Raw genomic sequence first — 17,201 nt, 5'->3', positions numbered from 1 at the left:
AACTCTACCTCTTATGCTCGCATCCAAATCATTTATATAAATGGTGAAAAGTAGTGGACCCAGCAGCGATCCTTGTGGCATTCCACTGGTCGAGCGCTCCAGTCTGAAAAATAACCCTCCACCACCATCCTCTGTCTTCTACCTTATAACTAGTTCTGTATCCAAATGGCTAGTATTCCATGAGATCTAACCTTGCTAACCAGTCTTCCATGGGGAACCTTATTGAATGCCTTAGTGAAGTCCATATAGATCACCGTTCTGCCCTCATCAATTCTTTAAGTTACTAGATGAGATGGGAATGGAGATTGAAAAATTATACATGCACTTTTGCTAACTTCCCTTGATGCTTGGAAGTGTCAAAGGTTTGGAAAGTGGCAAATGTGACACCATTATTCAAGAAAGGGTTCAATAACATTCCTGTTAACTACAGGCTAGTCCACTTGACATCAGCAGGAAATGAGAGGTGTTTGCCACCACCTGAAGAGAACATCTCATGAACAGTTATGACTTTTATGTTAACTGCCATTCTGTTCTAAATTGATGACTTTTCTAGGGCACTGATGTATTTAAGAAGGAAGGAGTGAATCCTACTCAAAAGAAATGCAGGAATTGCTCCCCTAATGGCAATGGTGCTGGCTGCATACTTTGAATCTCCCAGTCCCATGTTAATCCCTGGAGATCTTTTCGCCTCTTGCCAGGTCCTGGTATTCTCTAACCCCACTTTATCCCTCTTTGAATGTGTCTAGGTTATAGAATTGCTGTTTCCTTGAATGCTTCAGCCTCTGCACTGGCCATTGACATTGATCAGGTTGCTGTAGGTATTGACCTGTTGGCACTGTGATTCAACCAGCACACCCTAGAAGGGAGGCCAGCAGTAGATGCCTCCCTGACTTCCACATCTGGTGAAGATTTGTGGGACTCAGCTTTCTGTGGTTGAATTCTTGGCTCTTCATTCAACTCATTTACCAAATTATTTTAGAGGCTTTGCTTTCTTCCATAAAAAAGTATTAATTATATTTTTGTTCTTTATCTTTGTTTTAAAGCTTCCTGAACCACATCAGGGATCGTTATTTGTGTAGCAACGGTGAATTCTACCTGAATGCAGAAACGCGTGCAAAGCTGGATCTGTCATTTGTATCAAATTGGACTTTAGAAAATTTGTGTCAGATACAGTCAAAAATAGTGATACCTCTACTTCAATATTGGTGAGTACAGAAAATTAGAACATAAAACACCAGACCTATACTTCAAGCAATTCAAGAAGACATGCACTACAACATGTATGTTATATTGCTTTGTATTGAAACATTTACTGACTTCTGACTCAAGTATATTCAATGATTGAGTATCCACAGACGTCTGGGATAGAAAATTCCAAACACATCCTTCTCTTTGATGAAAGTTGGGCCATGGGGACTTCAGGCACATGCATTGATTACCTAGTGTAGTGGCTGTCACGTCTGTTTTGGGCAGCACGGTGGCTCAGTGGTTAGCATGGCTGCCTCACAGGCCAGGAACCTGGGTTCAATTCCAGCCTCTGGTGACTGTCTGTGTGGAGTTTGTACATTCTGCCTGTGTCTGCGTGGGTTTCCTCTGGGTGCTCCAGTTTCCTCCCACAATCCAAGATGTGCAGGTTAGTGAATTGGCCATGCTAAATTACCCACAGTGTTCAGGGATGTGTAGGTTAGGTGCATTAGTCAGGGGTAAATGTAGGGAAATGGGTTACTCTTCGGAGGGTCGATGCGGACTTATTGAGCCGAAGGCCTCTTTCCACACTGTAGGGATTCTATGATTCTATAAAAGAAATTTGTCTTAGTTTTATTTCCAGTCATTTACCTCTTATTTTCAGAGTGTGATTTAGAGAGCATGGGCAGTCAGGGCAGAAATTTAGAGAGTAGGAGCCAGGAGTCAGAATGAGTAGGAGCTGCAAGTCAGGGCGGTGGCTTAGAGAGTGGACCCGAGATTGAGAATAGTGATTTAGAGAGTAGGAACCGGGAGTCAGAATACAGAGGAACTTCGATTATCCGAACGAGATGGGCGGGCACTATTTCGTTTGGATAACTCATTTGATAACGGGTTAATTGATTTCCTCTGGGTCTCGGAGTTTTCTGTGAAGTCTGCTCCCCATTCAGGAGACTAGGCAGCAGCATACCCCATGGGAGCCCCCGCCCACCTCCCCCGACCCATACACCTCCCAAACCTGCCCGCCCCCATCCCCATCCGCTCCCACTCCGCCCCAACCCCTGCCTGTACCAATCCCATCTGCCCCCACTCCGCTCCCAAACCAGGCCTGCACCCCACTCCGCCCCAACTCCTGTCCTCCCCTAACCCCTGCCCGACAACAGCTCCACCCCCCAACCCCATCCTCCCTCACCTGCTTCAGGCTGATGCGCGGTCAAACTGATGGGAGAATGTGAAGGCTCACCAATTCCAAATGTAACACTTGGCCAGGTTCATTACCCAGTACCAAAGTTACATGAATAGATGGAGAAGTTGGGATTGCTTTCCTTACAAAAAAGTGTGTATAAGAAGAAAGCATGAACAGGGTACTGAGTTGGATGATTAGTTGTGATTACATTGAATGACGGAGCAGGGTCAAAGAGCTGACATTCTTGATGAAGAGCTTATGCACAAAACGTCAACTCTCCTGCTCCTCGGATGCTGCCTGATTGGCTGTGCCTTTCCAGTATCACACTTTTGACTCTGGAGCCGAATGGCCTATCCATACGTAATAAAAGGGATAGTGCAGTGCACAGATATGAAATGTATGGCTGTTTTGTGGACTAGTAAAAGGTGTTGTTTAAGTAAGAGTCTGAAATGTTTGATACTGAGGAGTGCCACAAGCATCATCCACAAGGATGTTGACACATGGACTGGAGGAGATGAGGTGCAGTGCTGGGGGAGAACAGCACAGGATCTCAAAGAAGTAAAACCTCATATCCAGATCCTCCTCATGGTTTCTGTAAAAATATTTATCAATGTAATATGTAACCAATTGCAAACATGATAAACTATTACTTGTTCAATACAAAAGTCACTTCTGGTTAGAAGTGAGTGGTTTCCTCGACCACATTAAGCAAGCAGATCCTACGCTCCTTACAGTGGATTGTGGGTGAAATCATTTCATGCTGAGCAGCAAGACACACAACAGGACTGTTATTAGAACTACTTTTCTTGATAACATTAATTAGGCCACAATTTCAAAATGTGCAGTGGATACAAGACTAGCAAAAATTGCGATTTGAGGATAATGGTGATAGGCTTTAAGAGCACATATGCTTGTGGAATGGTGACCTGTTCAACATGAAAGTTGATGCAGAAAAGTCTAAGTTGAAAAATTTTGTCAAGAAGAGTAGAGACAGTGGAAACTAACATTTTGAAAGAAAAAGTTACTGGAGAAACTCGGGTGGTCTGGCAGCATCTATGAAAGAAAACAGAGTCAACATTTTGGGTCCAGGAACCCTTTGTCGGAACTTTGACTCTGTTTTCTCTGCATAGATGCTGCCAGAACTGCTGAGTTTCTCCAGCAAATTCTGTTTTTGTTTCAGATTTCCAGCGTTAGATTTCAAACAGTTCTTTGTATGTTTTAGATGAAGGGGCCTTGTCTGCAGGGACAGAGAAATCTGTGGTATATGTGCACAAATCATTAAAGTGTTTGAACAGCATGAGAAAGTGGTTAAAACATTATATATTGCATTATGGACAAAGCAAGGCATATAGTCCAAAAGCAAAAAAGTTAAGGTGAAGCTTTATAAAACTCTCCATTCAGCCTCAGCTGTAGTATTGTATTCAATTCTGGTGGCTCCAATGTTGGGAGACAGTTAAGTATTTAGACAGAATGCTGAAAATATTTACAAGAATGGTTCTAGAGGTGAAGAACTTAATTTGCATGGATAGATTAGAGAAGATGGTGCTGAAAAAAATTTAATAAACACCCGGAAATAAATAAAAGGTAAGGCTCCAGGAAGGGAGTTAGTGAGTAGAGCAAGTTAAATTGCTTTAACCTTGATTTGGCAAGGTTTAGACCATATAACCGTTAATTAGAGCAGAATTGACATCCTTAATCAGCTATTTTGTAAACATTGTATAATTATATTATGAAGTATGTGCAGTGAATGTATTAACTCAAGCTATAATAAATAATTTTTGAGCTTTGATTAATCATAGAATATTAACAACTGAAAAAGGACACCATTTGGTCACGTCACTGTTAGTTTGTTAAAGATATTGTTGATTGTTGCAGAATTCAATTAGCTTCAGTTCTGTGATGGATGAACTTGAAAATAAAAAAAGAAGCATTTAAAATAAATCATAATAATGACTCAGGAATTTCCAAGTTTGCTTTTGAAAAATATACTTTGAATCTTCTGTACTTTTCACCTTATTGGAAGATAAATAAATATTCCAACTCAAACAATAAATTGTAACACTCTGCAAAGGAGAAGGCAAGTAAATGGCTATTAGAATTTCCAGGAATTCTAGTAAACTGTACTGGATTTCCAAAAATATATCTTTATGTAATAATTGCTTTCAACTATTTTTTCAAACAAATGCAGGGGTCCAAGGTATTGTGTTAACCAAGGAATTCCCATAAGAAAAGCTGGTACTATACTGAAAGATTGGGAAGATCGACACCTGAGACCTAAATCACAAATAGGTTTATATACTAAGACTGCTATGCCAATGCCAATTCATACCCGAATTGTTTGCACTCCAGAAGAGGTTAGTATTATATCAGGTTTGAAACATTCTGCAATTTCAAGCAATTATTTTTACAAATATTATCAAAAACATTTTTCAGTTTTACTGTTTCTGATGTGGGTCTGACTATTCTCCCAGAATGAAACTGCAAAATGTGGGTCATAGCGCAAATATCACACTGCCAAGCAACCATGGAACTTGTAATCTGTGAACAGAAAGTGAGATAAATACAAATTTATTTCTTTGCCATTTCCCTCCAATTTCCTTCACCAATTATAACCTCTAGCTTGCAGAAATTGAATCGGAAATTCTGAAACTTGCTTGGCGCAATAATGGTTGCTTTTTGAATTGGGGGCCCCTTGCAAATTTTTCGAAGTAGAAATAACAGAATGACTGCAAATTTTAGTGTGCAAGAAATTACACCATTTAAATCAGAATTATAAATCAATCCTGTAGAAAATAGAGTATATTATGTAATTTGTGTAATTTGGTAAATCAGGAAGTGCTGGACTTCACAGGCTTCTGATCATCAGTAAATTTTGTCTGAAATGTTAGTTTTAACGGAAATGACAGACAAGACACTTTTCATCACTTTGCTTAAACTCAAGAATATGCTGATGGGGTGGCAATTGATCAGGTGAAAGGAAGATAAGTTTGGAAGGAAGCAAAATGAGTAACAGAAAGTAGAAGAGTGGCAAGCCAAAAGTTAGAAAACAAACTAAACAATGGCAGCTATCAAACAGGATTACAATACACAACGAAGATGAGATAGAATTAAAAGCAATCAGCCTAAACGCATGCAGCTTGTGCAACAATGCTGATGATTTAAAGGCATAAATTGAGGTAAATGGTTTAATAACTGAGTAAAAAAATTAATCATTTATATAAATACAATGTTTAAAAAAAATTAAAGAGTCTGATAAAAAAAGGCTGTTATAATCATGTGACTGGTGCTTCCAGAATCATCTTCAAAAGTCAATGTAAGCCAGTCAATCAACACTCCAGGTATCTCCAACACATTATGCATCTCCTGATTGGTCTGATGGCTAACTTGTGTTATAACCTATTAGAGATGATCATCTCTTAGAAACAAAAAGTTACGTAGTAGAAGTGCAAAATATATAAAACCCTATAAAATAGGGTTTTAACTTTACACTTAACCTCTGGAATGAACCATATACAGTTGGCTGTTGGCAGGGCAAGCATTTGTTTTGAAAGTAACCGCTTACCTGTCACCAGGAGACTTAGTCCATGACTTCCACAATGGATCTAACTGCTTTTTAAGCCATACAGTTTTGAAGACTAGTCACTTCAGGGGTTAGCGCTGCTCTATACAACAATATGAATTCCCCAAATTCCAGGCTACAAAAGCAAAACTACTGGGGAGGGTTTGAATAGGCTAGGGCTGTTTTCCCTGGTACATCGGAGGCTGTGAGGTGACCTAGTAGAGATTTATAAAACCATGAGGGGCATGGGTAGGATAAATAGACAAAATCTTTTCCCAGGGCTGGGGGAGTCCAGAACTAGAGGGCCTAGGTTTGGCGTGAGAGGGGAAAGATATAAAAGAGACCTAAGGGGCAATTTTTTCACTCAGAGGGTGGTACGTATATGGAATGAGCTGCCAGAGGAAGTGGTGGAGGTGACTACAATTGCAACATTTAAAAGGTATCCGGATGAGCATATGAATAGGAAGGATTTGGAGGGATATGGGCCAGGTGCTGGCAGGTGGGACTAGATTGGATTGGGATATCTGGTCGGCATGGACATGTTGGACTGAGGGGTCTGATTCCGTGCTGTACATCTCTATTAGTCTATGACACTGGCATATAAGAAGCAACCAGAAACCTATTATCTGTGCTCTTGAGTACATTTCTTTCCAGAACAGTAAAGCAGAAGTTATATGTCAGAAAAACATTTTCTGAAGACTTTTTAAAGAGATTTTCGAAGAGAAAAGTTGCCTAAACTGCTTAGGTATAGAACATAGAACATTATAGCGCAGTACAGGCCCTTCGGCCCTCGATGTTGCACCAACCTGTGGAACCAATCTGAAGGCCAACTAACCTACACTATTCCATTCTCGTCCAATACCATTTAAATGTCCTTAAAGTTTCTGATTTTAGATTAGATTAGATTACATTACATCACAGTGTGGAAACAGGCCCTTCGGCCCAACAAGTCCACACCAACCTGCCAAAGCGCAACCCACCCATACATTTACCCCTTACCTAACACTACGGGCAATTTAGCATGACCAATTCACCTGACCTGCACATCTTTGGACTGTGGGAGGAAACCGGAGCACCCGGAGGAAACCCACGCAGACACGGGGAGAATGTGCAAACTCCACACAGTCAGTCGCCTGAGGCGGGAATTGAACCCGGGTCTCTGGCGCTGTGAGGCAGCAGTGCTAACCACTGTGCCACCGTGCCGCCCATGCGGCATTTTGTGCATTATCTTACAGTGGGGAACCTTATTAAACACCTTACTGAAATCCATATGCACCACATCAGTTTGGTCACTTTCTCAAAGAACTCAATAAGGTTTGTGAGGCATGACCTACCCTTCACAAAACCGACTATCCCTAAACAACTTATTCCTTTCTAGATGACTATGAATCCTATCTCTTGTAACCCTTTCCAACACTTTACCCACAACTGAAGTAAGGCTCATAGGTCTATAATTTCCAGGGTTGTCTCTACTCCCCTTCTTGAACAAGGGAACAACATTTGCTATCCTCCAGTCTACTGGCACTATTCCTGTAGACAATGGTGACATAAAGATCAAAGCCAAAGGCTCGGCAATCTCCTCCCTTGCTTCCCAGAGAATCCTGGGATAAATCCCGTCCAGCCCAGGGGACTTAATGTAATTTTACACTTTCTAGAATTACTAACACCTCTTCTTTGTAAACCTCAATCCCATCTAGTCTAGTAGCAAGTATCTCAGTATTCTCCTCGACCACAATGTCTTTTTCTAGTGTGAATACTGATGAAAAATATTGATTTAGCACTTACCCTATCTCCTCTAACTCCACGCACAACCTCCCACTACTGGTCTTGACTAGCACTAATCTTATTCTAGTCATTCTTTTATTCCTGATATATCTACAGAAAGCCTTAGGGTTTTTCTTGATCCTATCTGCCAATGACGTCTCATGTTCCTTCCTGGTTCTTCTTAGCTCTCTCTTTCGGTTTTTCCTGACTAACTTGTAACTCAAATGTCCTAAATGAGCCATCACATCTCATCCTAACATAAGCTTTCTTCTACTTTTTAACAAGAGATTCAACTTCTTTAGTAAACCATGGCTCCTATGCTCGACAACTTTCTCCCTGCCTGACCAGTACATACTTTTCAAGGACCCACAGTAGCTGGTTCTTGAATAAGCTCCACATTTCAATTATGCCCATCCCCTGCAGTTTCTTTCCTCATTCTATGCATCCTAAATCTTGTGTAATTGCATTTATTTGCCTTTCCCCCGGGTATAACTCTTGCCCTGCAGCATGTATCTATCCCTTTCCATCACTAAAGTAAACATAACTGAATTATGGTCGCTATCACCAAAGTGCTCACCTCCCTCGAAATCTAAGACCTGGCCGGGTTCATTACCCAGTACCAAAGTTAATGTGGCCTCGCCCATTGTTGGTCTATCTACATACTGTGTCAGGAAAACTTGCTGCACACAATGGACAAACTCTGACCCATCTAAAATACTTGCACTATAGTATTCCCAGTCAATATTTGAAAAGTTAAAGCCCCCATAACAACTACCATGTCACTCTCACTCTCATCTTTGCTATCCTATCCTCTACATCTCTGGAACTATTTGGAGGCCTCTCAAAAACACCAACAGAGTAACCTCTCCTTTCCTGTTTCCAATCTCAGCCCATACTACCTCAGTAGACGAGTCCTCAAAAGTCTTTTCTGCAATTGAAATACGGTCCTTGACTAACAATGTGACACCACCCCCTCTTTTACCATTTTCTCTGTTCTTACTGAAATATCTAAATCCTAGGACCTGCAATAATCATTCCTGTCCCTCCTCTAGCCATGTCTCTGAAATGGCCACAACATCGAAATCCCAGGTACCAACCCATGCTGCAAGTTCACCCACCTTATTCTGGATGCTCCTGGCATTGTAGTACACACACTTCAAACCAACTTCTTGCTTGCCTTCTTGTGACCTTGAAACCTTAGTTCTGACTTCACTTCTCTCGATTTCCTGTGTACTCAAACTACAATTTGGTTCTCATCACCCCTGCTGAATTAATTTAAGCCCATCCTATATGCAGCCATCCTATATGCAGAATTAGAGACTGTTAATTCCAATTTTGGGCTTGACCCTATAAGAAAGGACATTGCTAGAGTGGTAACCTTCTACTGTTTTTTACTTAGAGATTATTCAAATATTAATAACTTAATCCTTTTGGAGTCTATTTCTCTGTATATGCTTTGTCGTGGCCCCTTCCCCCTCATGTGGGTAAAATGCAAAATAAACCCAACTCCTGACTTTATCAGAGTTATGTTGTGTTCCTTACAAAGTCAAGTCCAAAAGGACATAGACAAGTTGGTGGAGTGGATGATAGCTGACATCTGAGATTCGATGCAGAGAAGTGTCAGGTGATATACTTTGGTAAGAACAACCTTGATGGGCAATCAATATCAAAAGCAATTCTATAATTCTAAAGGGATGCAAGAGCACAGAGATCTGGGTGTTTATGTGCATTGATCATTAAGGGTGGTAGGACAAGCTGAGAGAGCAATTAATAAAGCATATAGTACTCTGGCTTTATTAGTAGGGACGTAGAGCACAAGAGCAAGGAGTCCATGTTGAACTTGAATAGGATACTTATTAGACCTCAGCTGTATTATTGTGTACAGTCCTGACTTCTACATTAGAGCAGGATGTGAATGCATTGTTTCTTTTGATTCTTGAGCATTTATTAACTTCTTCATTAATTATTCATATAACTGAACCTAGACTTTCTCAGCTTCAAATAACCCCTTCTCAGTCCTGACAAAGCACGTATGGTTGTGAACTTTCAAATTAAAACCCTAAAATCCTGAAAAGTAGGACTTCAAACAGAGTAATCTCAAGATTAGTCTTGGTGTGATGCAGTAGTGAATATAAAAGTAGATCTACTTGTGGCTGGTGAAATCATGCAGGAAGGAGGGGTTTAGATTGTTGAAGCATTGAGACTACTTCTGGGGAAGGTGAGACCTATATACGTTGGTTGAGTTTTAACCAACCACACATATATATGGATGAACATCCTTGAGGGAACCTTTGCTAATGCTGTTGGGATGGGTTAGATTGGCAATGTGGTGGAATCCTGATAAGTAGTTCAGAGGGTAGAGAAGTTGAGTTGGAAGTAGAACACAAGTGAGTCTGGAAGACAGAAGGAGCATAGACAAAAAAAGAAATAATTAAGGCCAGATATTTATCAGGTTACAATATTGATCAAAGAATCTATTAAAGAAGTGAGGATGGATGATATCTTAGAAGGATCACCAAATGAGATCATATGGGATGAAGTAGAAAACTCAAAATGGCAAACACACATTTGGGTGTGTACGACAGAGAAGTGTAATAAATACAAAGCAATAATAATAGTTTTTTTTTAACAACCTAAATATTAACTGGGATAGTGTTAGTGTGCAAGGTAGGCCAATAACAAAAATTATTAAAACAGAACTATTTTAACCCGTACATAAGAGGAGTAACAAGGGATAAAGAAGTTCTGGACCTAACATTGAAGAATGAGTCCAAGTAAGTAGTAAGCTTATCAGTATTGGAGAATTTGGAAATAGTGACCATAAATCAGTTAGGTTTAGGAGGTTAGGGAGGTTCCAGGAATAAATTGGGAAAAGGCTAAGATAAGATACGATTTGGACCAAGAAGACTGGAAGCAGCTACTTGCAGACAAAACTTTGTCAGAGTAAAAGGAGACATTGAAGAATTAAATATTGAGAGTACAAGGAAAATAAGTTCCCTTAAAGACAAAGGGCAGGACTAAGACCAAAGAACCTTGGATTTCAAAGGACACCCAAGGTTAGCATTGAGAAAAATATAGAAACTTAAGGCAGATAATGAGGGCTCAATATTGCAGAGACTTTAGAGGAGTATATAAAATGTGGGAGGGTTGAACTTAGAGTACCAAGGGAGTTTTTGACTGCTGCTTAGCTGCTATTTTTTTTCTGGTCTGACCGAGCTTCTCTCCATTTTGCTAACAAGAAGTCATCATATATTTGTTGGCAGGCAAAAGGCCTTCATCTCAATAACTGGTCACCAACAAAGCAATCAGCCTCATGAAATTTGAAGAAAATCAGTTAATCTTTCCTTCAGCACTTGCTGTAAGCTGTGACTTTTAATTGATAAGTCAGAGACTATTTTTTAAACCAACCAACCATAATGTTCCTCTGACAAACCAATGGAAGCATTTGGGGAATGATGACTGAGAAGCAGCATTCTGACCAGCTCAAGATTAATAAGAATCATCTCAACAGTAACCCTTGTGAGCAGGAACCACCACACTGCTTTTCCAGTCTTTTTTCCCTCAGTGTTGTTATACCTGCCTATGTATGTCTGGCTGTGTAAAAGGGGAGTATATAATCGGACCAGAGTTTTAATTTCTCAGGTTATATGTCAACAGTTTATAACTGTTTATCTATAACTAGTGTCTAAGCACTTGTAATAAATAGTAACTCTTCTAAAATACCAAAAGCTGGTCCATGTTTTCTGTCAACCTAGATCTAAAAGTCTGGTATATTGGGGAATCTTTGAATACTTTTAAAATCTTTGACTTCTGTGACTATGTCGGGAATAGCTGGGCTTTATTTCCAACACTATACCAATGAATGGTGACAATGTACAATCTGTTTTTATAATCTTCTCTGTGTAGAGTCAATAACTGGACTTTCTAGCTCCAGCCAATGACTTAAACAATCAAACATAATTACAAAGATCAGTGAAAAGGCCAGCATCATAATAAACAAATCTTTTACCATTTAAAAACAGCAATCATGGTTATAGCATGCTGCCAGTCTTAATCGTGTTATAATGGCTCAACAGGGAGTCCAAATTCACGTGTGGTGGGCACAAGTTAAAGCTAGCTTGAATGATTTAATACTTCTCTCAAAGGGGAGGAGGTGCATTGTTACATAAAACATTCTAGTGTAGAAAGGCAACACAAGGGCCAATTTTGTAGCAATTGTACAAATAAAGGAAGTATCAAACACTGGAAAAGTACAAGAATGAAAATCAGAAATGATTGAATATGACAGCTTAAAAAATATATTTGGCTTGTGTAGTGTATAACATAGACTTTTTGCCATCACTTGCACAAATTAGATTCTGTTACAAGAGAAAAGAAAACAAGCCTGTGAATTTCTCTTAATTTAGTTCTGTTCTTGCAATATTTCCAATAGTATGAAAATAACCAGCAAAAATATTCAGCATGGGGACTCAAACCAGATTCTGCAACTCACGTATCACCAAAACCAAATCCACCAAAACCCGAAACAGAAAATACATCGTTTGAAAAGATGATGGAGAGTCTTTCCAACAATGTGGTGAATAAGGAGTGAGTCAACATGCCATGTTTTAATGGGGAATGGCTTGTTAAAATACGAATAGCATGAGATAGTGATAAAATACCTTTTGTGTGCATTGCATTTTTAACTTGCATATCTCAATTCAAGAATCAGAATTTAGTAGGTTAACACATGAAATCACGTAAGGTATTTTAGAACAGTTAGGCTTTGGTTTGGACTCGATGCCCTTGACATCAAAGCAGAATTTGGATCAGCAAGGCATCAAACAGCTCTCACAATATGAAGTCAATTGAGAATTAGGGGAAGACTCACCACTGGTTGAAATTAGACTGAACACAATCGAAATCTGTTGGAGGCCAATCATCAAAACCCTCTGATATTGCTACAGAATTTTCCTGAAGTTTATATTCTCAGCCCAACCATTTTCAGTTTCTTAACAATAAGCTTTCTTCCAACTTAAGGTCAGAATTGGGGATGTTCACTGATGGCCGCACCATTTTTAACTCCTCAGATAGTGAAGCAGTCCATGGCTGCATGCAGCATTACTTGGACAACATTCAAATTTGGGCTGAAAAGTGGCAAGTAACATCACTGCACACAAGTGTCTGATTAATGACCCATCTCCAACAGAAGATATAGTCATCTTATTTGATATTCAATGGCATTACCAAAATTAAATCCTCTAGTATCATCGTCAAAAACTTCACTTAAAAAATGTGACTACAAGAGCAGATCAGAGGTTGGGAATTCTGTAGTGATTAACTCACCTCATAACTCTCCAAAATCTCTCCACCATCTACACAGTAATGTCAGGAATTTGATGGAATTCTCTCCCTTTGCATAGCTGAATGTCTCCACCACTTCATGGGACATGTGCAGCAGATGCCTGGAAACATCATCCCACAATCACCACGTTAACAGAAGGATGTTTTGGAGAGGGTACAGAAAAGTTTTACTAGGATGTTGCCTGGGATGGGGAATTTTAATTATGAATAAAGGTTGGATAGATTAGGTTTGTTTTCACTGGAATGCAGTCGGTTGAAGGGCAACCTGATAGAAGTTTGTAAGATTGTGAAAGGCATGGGTAGAGTGGAAAGAATGAGGCTTTTTCCCAGGATGGAAGAGTCAATTACTAGGGGACACAGATTCAAGTTGCGAGGAGAGGAAGTTTAAAAGAAATGTGCAAAGTATGTTTTTCACACAAAGAGTGATGAGTGCCTGGAGGAGGTGGTGGAAACAGACACAATAGCAGCATTCACGAAGCAGCTGGACAAATATATGAATAATGAGGGAACAGAGGGATACTGTTTTAGCTTAGAAGGGCGAAATGTGACTGCACAGGCTTGGAGGGCCAAAGGGCCTGCTCCTGTGTTGTTTTGTCCTTTGTTCTATCCCCTGCAAATTACCCTCCAAGAAGCTGGTATTGGACTGGGGTGTACAAAGTTAAAAATCACACAACACCAGGTTATAGTCCAACAGGTTTAATTGGAAGCACTAGCTTTCGGAGTGCTGCTCCTTCATCAGGTGGTTGTGGAGTACACAATTGTAAGACACAGAATTTATCGCAAAGGTTTACAGTGTGATGTAACTGAAATTATACATTGAAAAATACCTTGATTGTTTGTTAAGTCTCTCATCTGTTGGAATGGCCATAACAGTTTCACTTCTTTCATATGTAAATCACAAAACCTTTTTTAAAAGTTACATTCTCAGGTTAACTGTAACAATTGGTGTCAGGCCAGATAAGATGTTGAAGGTGTTAGTCCCACAGGGATCAACATATGAAAGAAGTGAAACTGTTACGGTCATTCTAACAGATGAGAGACTTAACAAACAATCAAGCTATTTTTCAATGTATAATTTCAGTTACATCACACTGTAAACTTTTGCGATAAATTCTGTGCCTTACAATTGTGTACTCCACAACCACCTGATGAAGGAGTAGCTCTCCGAAAGCTAGTGCTTCCAATTAAACCTATTGGACTATAACCTGGTGTTGTGTGATTTTTAACTTTAAACTGTGTTGGCTTTCTTTCTGCTTTGCTGCATGAAATCCTGGCACTGGCTTCCCAGTAGCACTGTGGATGTATGTAAACCCAAGGACTGCAGTTGTTCAAACATTTGCCACAACACCAACACCTCATTGATGCCATTTTTGGAATGATAACAAATGTCAGATTTGCCCACCGTGCCCATATCCCAAAGAGGACCAATGAGAAAAGACAACCAGGATTCTGTATTAAATCACAAGTATCCTCATTATGACAAATCTTGCTATCCACCTAATAATGATGTCCTAACAAGGTTATTAGAAATAGAGTTGACAACAGCTTCCATTTAGATAGTTCAATTAATTTCTGAAAGTTTTTTGTGAGAATTTACAACCAACCTCTATGATTAAATATTAGGAAAATTGCCAAAATCTTTGCAACAGCAGAATCTTTTAGGATAAAGGAATACAGAGAGGTGGAGGGGCTCAGAGATTTATGGTGGAAATTCAGAAGTCTAACTCCTTGGCAGTTGAAGGCATGTTCATCAAAGGAAGAGTCATTCAGAGCCAGAACTAGAGAGAAATAAAGATTTAGAGCATGGAAAAGTGGAAAGGTGGTGAGGATTAAGACCCAGGCAGGACTTGAAAATGAGGATGAGAATTATAAACTCACAATGATTCTTGTTGAGTAACAGTGTAGGTTAGTAAACAGAGGGGTTGTGGGGTGGACATAACTTGAGTTAGGAACTGTCAACAATTTTGTTTGGATGTACAATTATGGAGGTTGGGAATTGATCTCAACTATTGACTTTTTTCTCACTGATGCTGTAAAACATTGTGATCAAATTTTGATGGGTGGAATGGTATTGCACCATATCACAATGGGACAGGCTGAAAGGTTAAGACAAACATCGAAAGAACTTCAAATGCTGAAAATCAGAAACAAAAACAGAAGCTCAGCAGGTTTGGCTGCGTCTGTGGAGAGAAATCAGAATTAACATTTCAGGTCCAGTGACCCTTCCTTAGAACTGATGGTAATTAGGAAGAAGGTTTTTTATGCAGAAGATAGGGTTAAGGAGTATATGATAGGTGGAGCTAGAGCCCAAAGAGAGAGAACAGTTGGACAGACAAAGGAGTGGGGAATGGTCAGCTGTGGAGAATGAATACCTACTAATGGGGACTACTCGTGACTAACAATGATTTGTTTGTAATAGCAGACCATGTGATAATAAGGCCTGGTGTGTGGGAGTTGGGGTAGAAAATGATAGAATGTGCTTCAAGCTCTAAAATTGTTGAACTCAATATTGAGTCCAGAAGGCTGTGGAGTTCCCAAGAGGAAAATGATGTACAGTTTTCCCAGCTTACGCTGAGCTTTGCTGGAGTATTGCAGCAAGCATGAGACAGAGATGTTGGCCGGGGAATATGTTCATATGTCGATGTAAATGACAACTGGGAGCTCAGGTCTTTTTTGCAGACAGAATGTAGGTGTTCTGCATTGCAGTCACCCAGTCTATGCTTCATTCCCCCAGTGTAGAGGAGACCACATTATGATCAGTGAATGCACTAGACTAGATTGTGTAAAGTGCAGGTAAAATGCTGTTTCATCTGCAAGGTGTGTTTGGGCCCTTGACATAATGAGGAGGACAGAAGTAAATGGCCAGGTGTTACAGCTTCTGTGGTTATAGGAGAAAGTGACATGGGACTGTGGGGAGGATAGTGGGAGTGAAGGAGGAGTGGACCAGATATCCTGCAGGGAACAATGCTTGCAGAAGACTGACAGGGGAGGGGAATATGTGTCCAGTAGTGGCATTGTGCTGGAGGTGGCAGAAATGGCAGCTAATGATCATCTGGATGTGTATGCTGTTGGGATGATAGGTGAAGACAAGGTGGACCCTATCACTGTTGCAGGAAAGAAGAGACAGGGTGAGGGCTGAAGTGCAGGAGATGGGTCACAACCAGCTGCGGGCCTTGTCTACTAGGGTGCTGGGGAATCCTCAGTTGAGGAAGAAGATGGATATTGTGGAAGCTCCCTTGTCGAAGTTGGCACCGTCAGAACAAATAGAATCCCTGCAGTGTGGAAACAGGCCCTTCAGCCCAACAGGTCTACACCAACCCTCTGAAGAGTATTCCACCCAAACCCATTCCCCTACCCTATTACTCTACATTTACCCCTAACTGACACTAGTGGGCAGCATGGTGGCACAGTGGTTAGCACTACTGCCTCACAGCGCCAGAGACCCGGGTTCAATTCCTGCCTCAGGCGACTGTGTGGAGTTTGCACATTCTCCCCGTGTCTGCGTGGGTTTCCTCTGGGTGCTCCAGTTCCCTCCCACAGTCCAAACATGTGCAACTGTGGGAGGAAATCAGAGCACCTGGAGGAAACCCACGCAGGCACAGGGAGAATACGCAAACTTCACACAGACAGTCACCCTAGTCTGGAATCGAAACCGTTTCCCTGGCACTGTGAGGAAGCAGTGTTAACCGTGACTTGAAAGAAGTACATATTAATCACTCGAAACCTGTATCCCCATTCTAAGTGATTAAAGACTTAACAGCAATTTAGATTTGTTCAATACTTCACATCAATTATGTGACACTTTGATCTTTTACTATAAATTCTGTGTCCTATGATCCTGCCCCACTAGCTACCTGACGAAAGAGCAGTGTTCTGCAAGCTTGTACTTCCAAATTGACCTGATGGACTATGACATGGTGTTGTGTGATTTTTAACTTCACCTTTTTGAGAATTGTCCTGCATCTGAGACAAGACGAAAGTGTGAAGAAGCACTGAATAATTTATTGTAACATCAGCTTCTGGAAACCTAGATTGATCCATTCAGAAATCGTACATCAGTAAATTTAATTTCATAAGTATAAATTATAATTTAGATGGAGGACTCAGGGAATACTAATCTGTTTTAAGGGAGTCCTTGAACCAATCATAATTTGAGAAAAACTGAGA

At 40.3% G+C, this 17,201-nt stretch overlaps 1 protein-coding gene across 1 annotated transcript in view; it reads left to right on the top strand.

Moving 5' to 3' along the window:
• The window catches only part of LOC122549508 (regulator of G-protein signaling 22-like), a 119,433-nt gene that overhangs the window by 28,073 nt on the left and 74,159 nt on the right, over positions 1 to 17,201 (top strand). Inside the window, exons 7-9 of the mRNA XM_043689367.1 lie at positions 1,044 to 1,205; positions 4,557 to 4,722; positions 12,124 to 12,278. Coding sequence (XP_043545302.1) covers positions 1,044 to 1,205; positions 4,557 to 4,722; positions 12,124 to 12,278 — 483 coding nt within the window. The remainder of the gene's footprint in view (positions 1 to 1,043; positions 1,206 to 4,556; positions 4,723 to 12,123; positions 12,279 to 17,201) is intronic.

The sequence above is a fragment of the Chiloscyllium plagiosum genome, chromosome 4 (genome assembly GCF_004010195.1).
Source record: "Chiloscyllium plagiosum isolate BGI_BamShark_2017 chromosome 4, ASM401019v2, whole genome shotgun sequence".
Taxonomy (NCBI): Eukaryota; Metazoa; Chordata; class Chondrichthyes; order Orectolobiformes; family Hemiscylliidae; genus Chiloscyllium; species Chiloscyllium plagiosum.
This window is presented reverse-complemented; position numbering and strand designations above follow the sequence as displayed.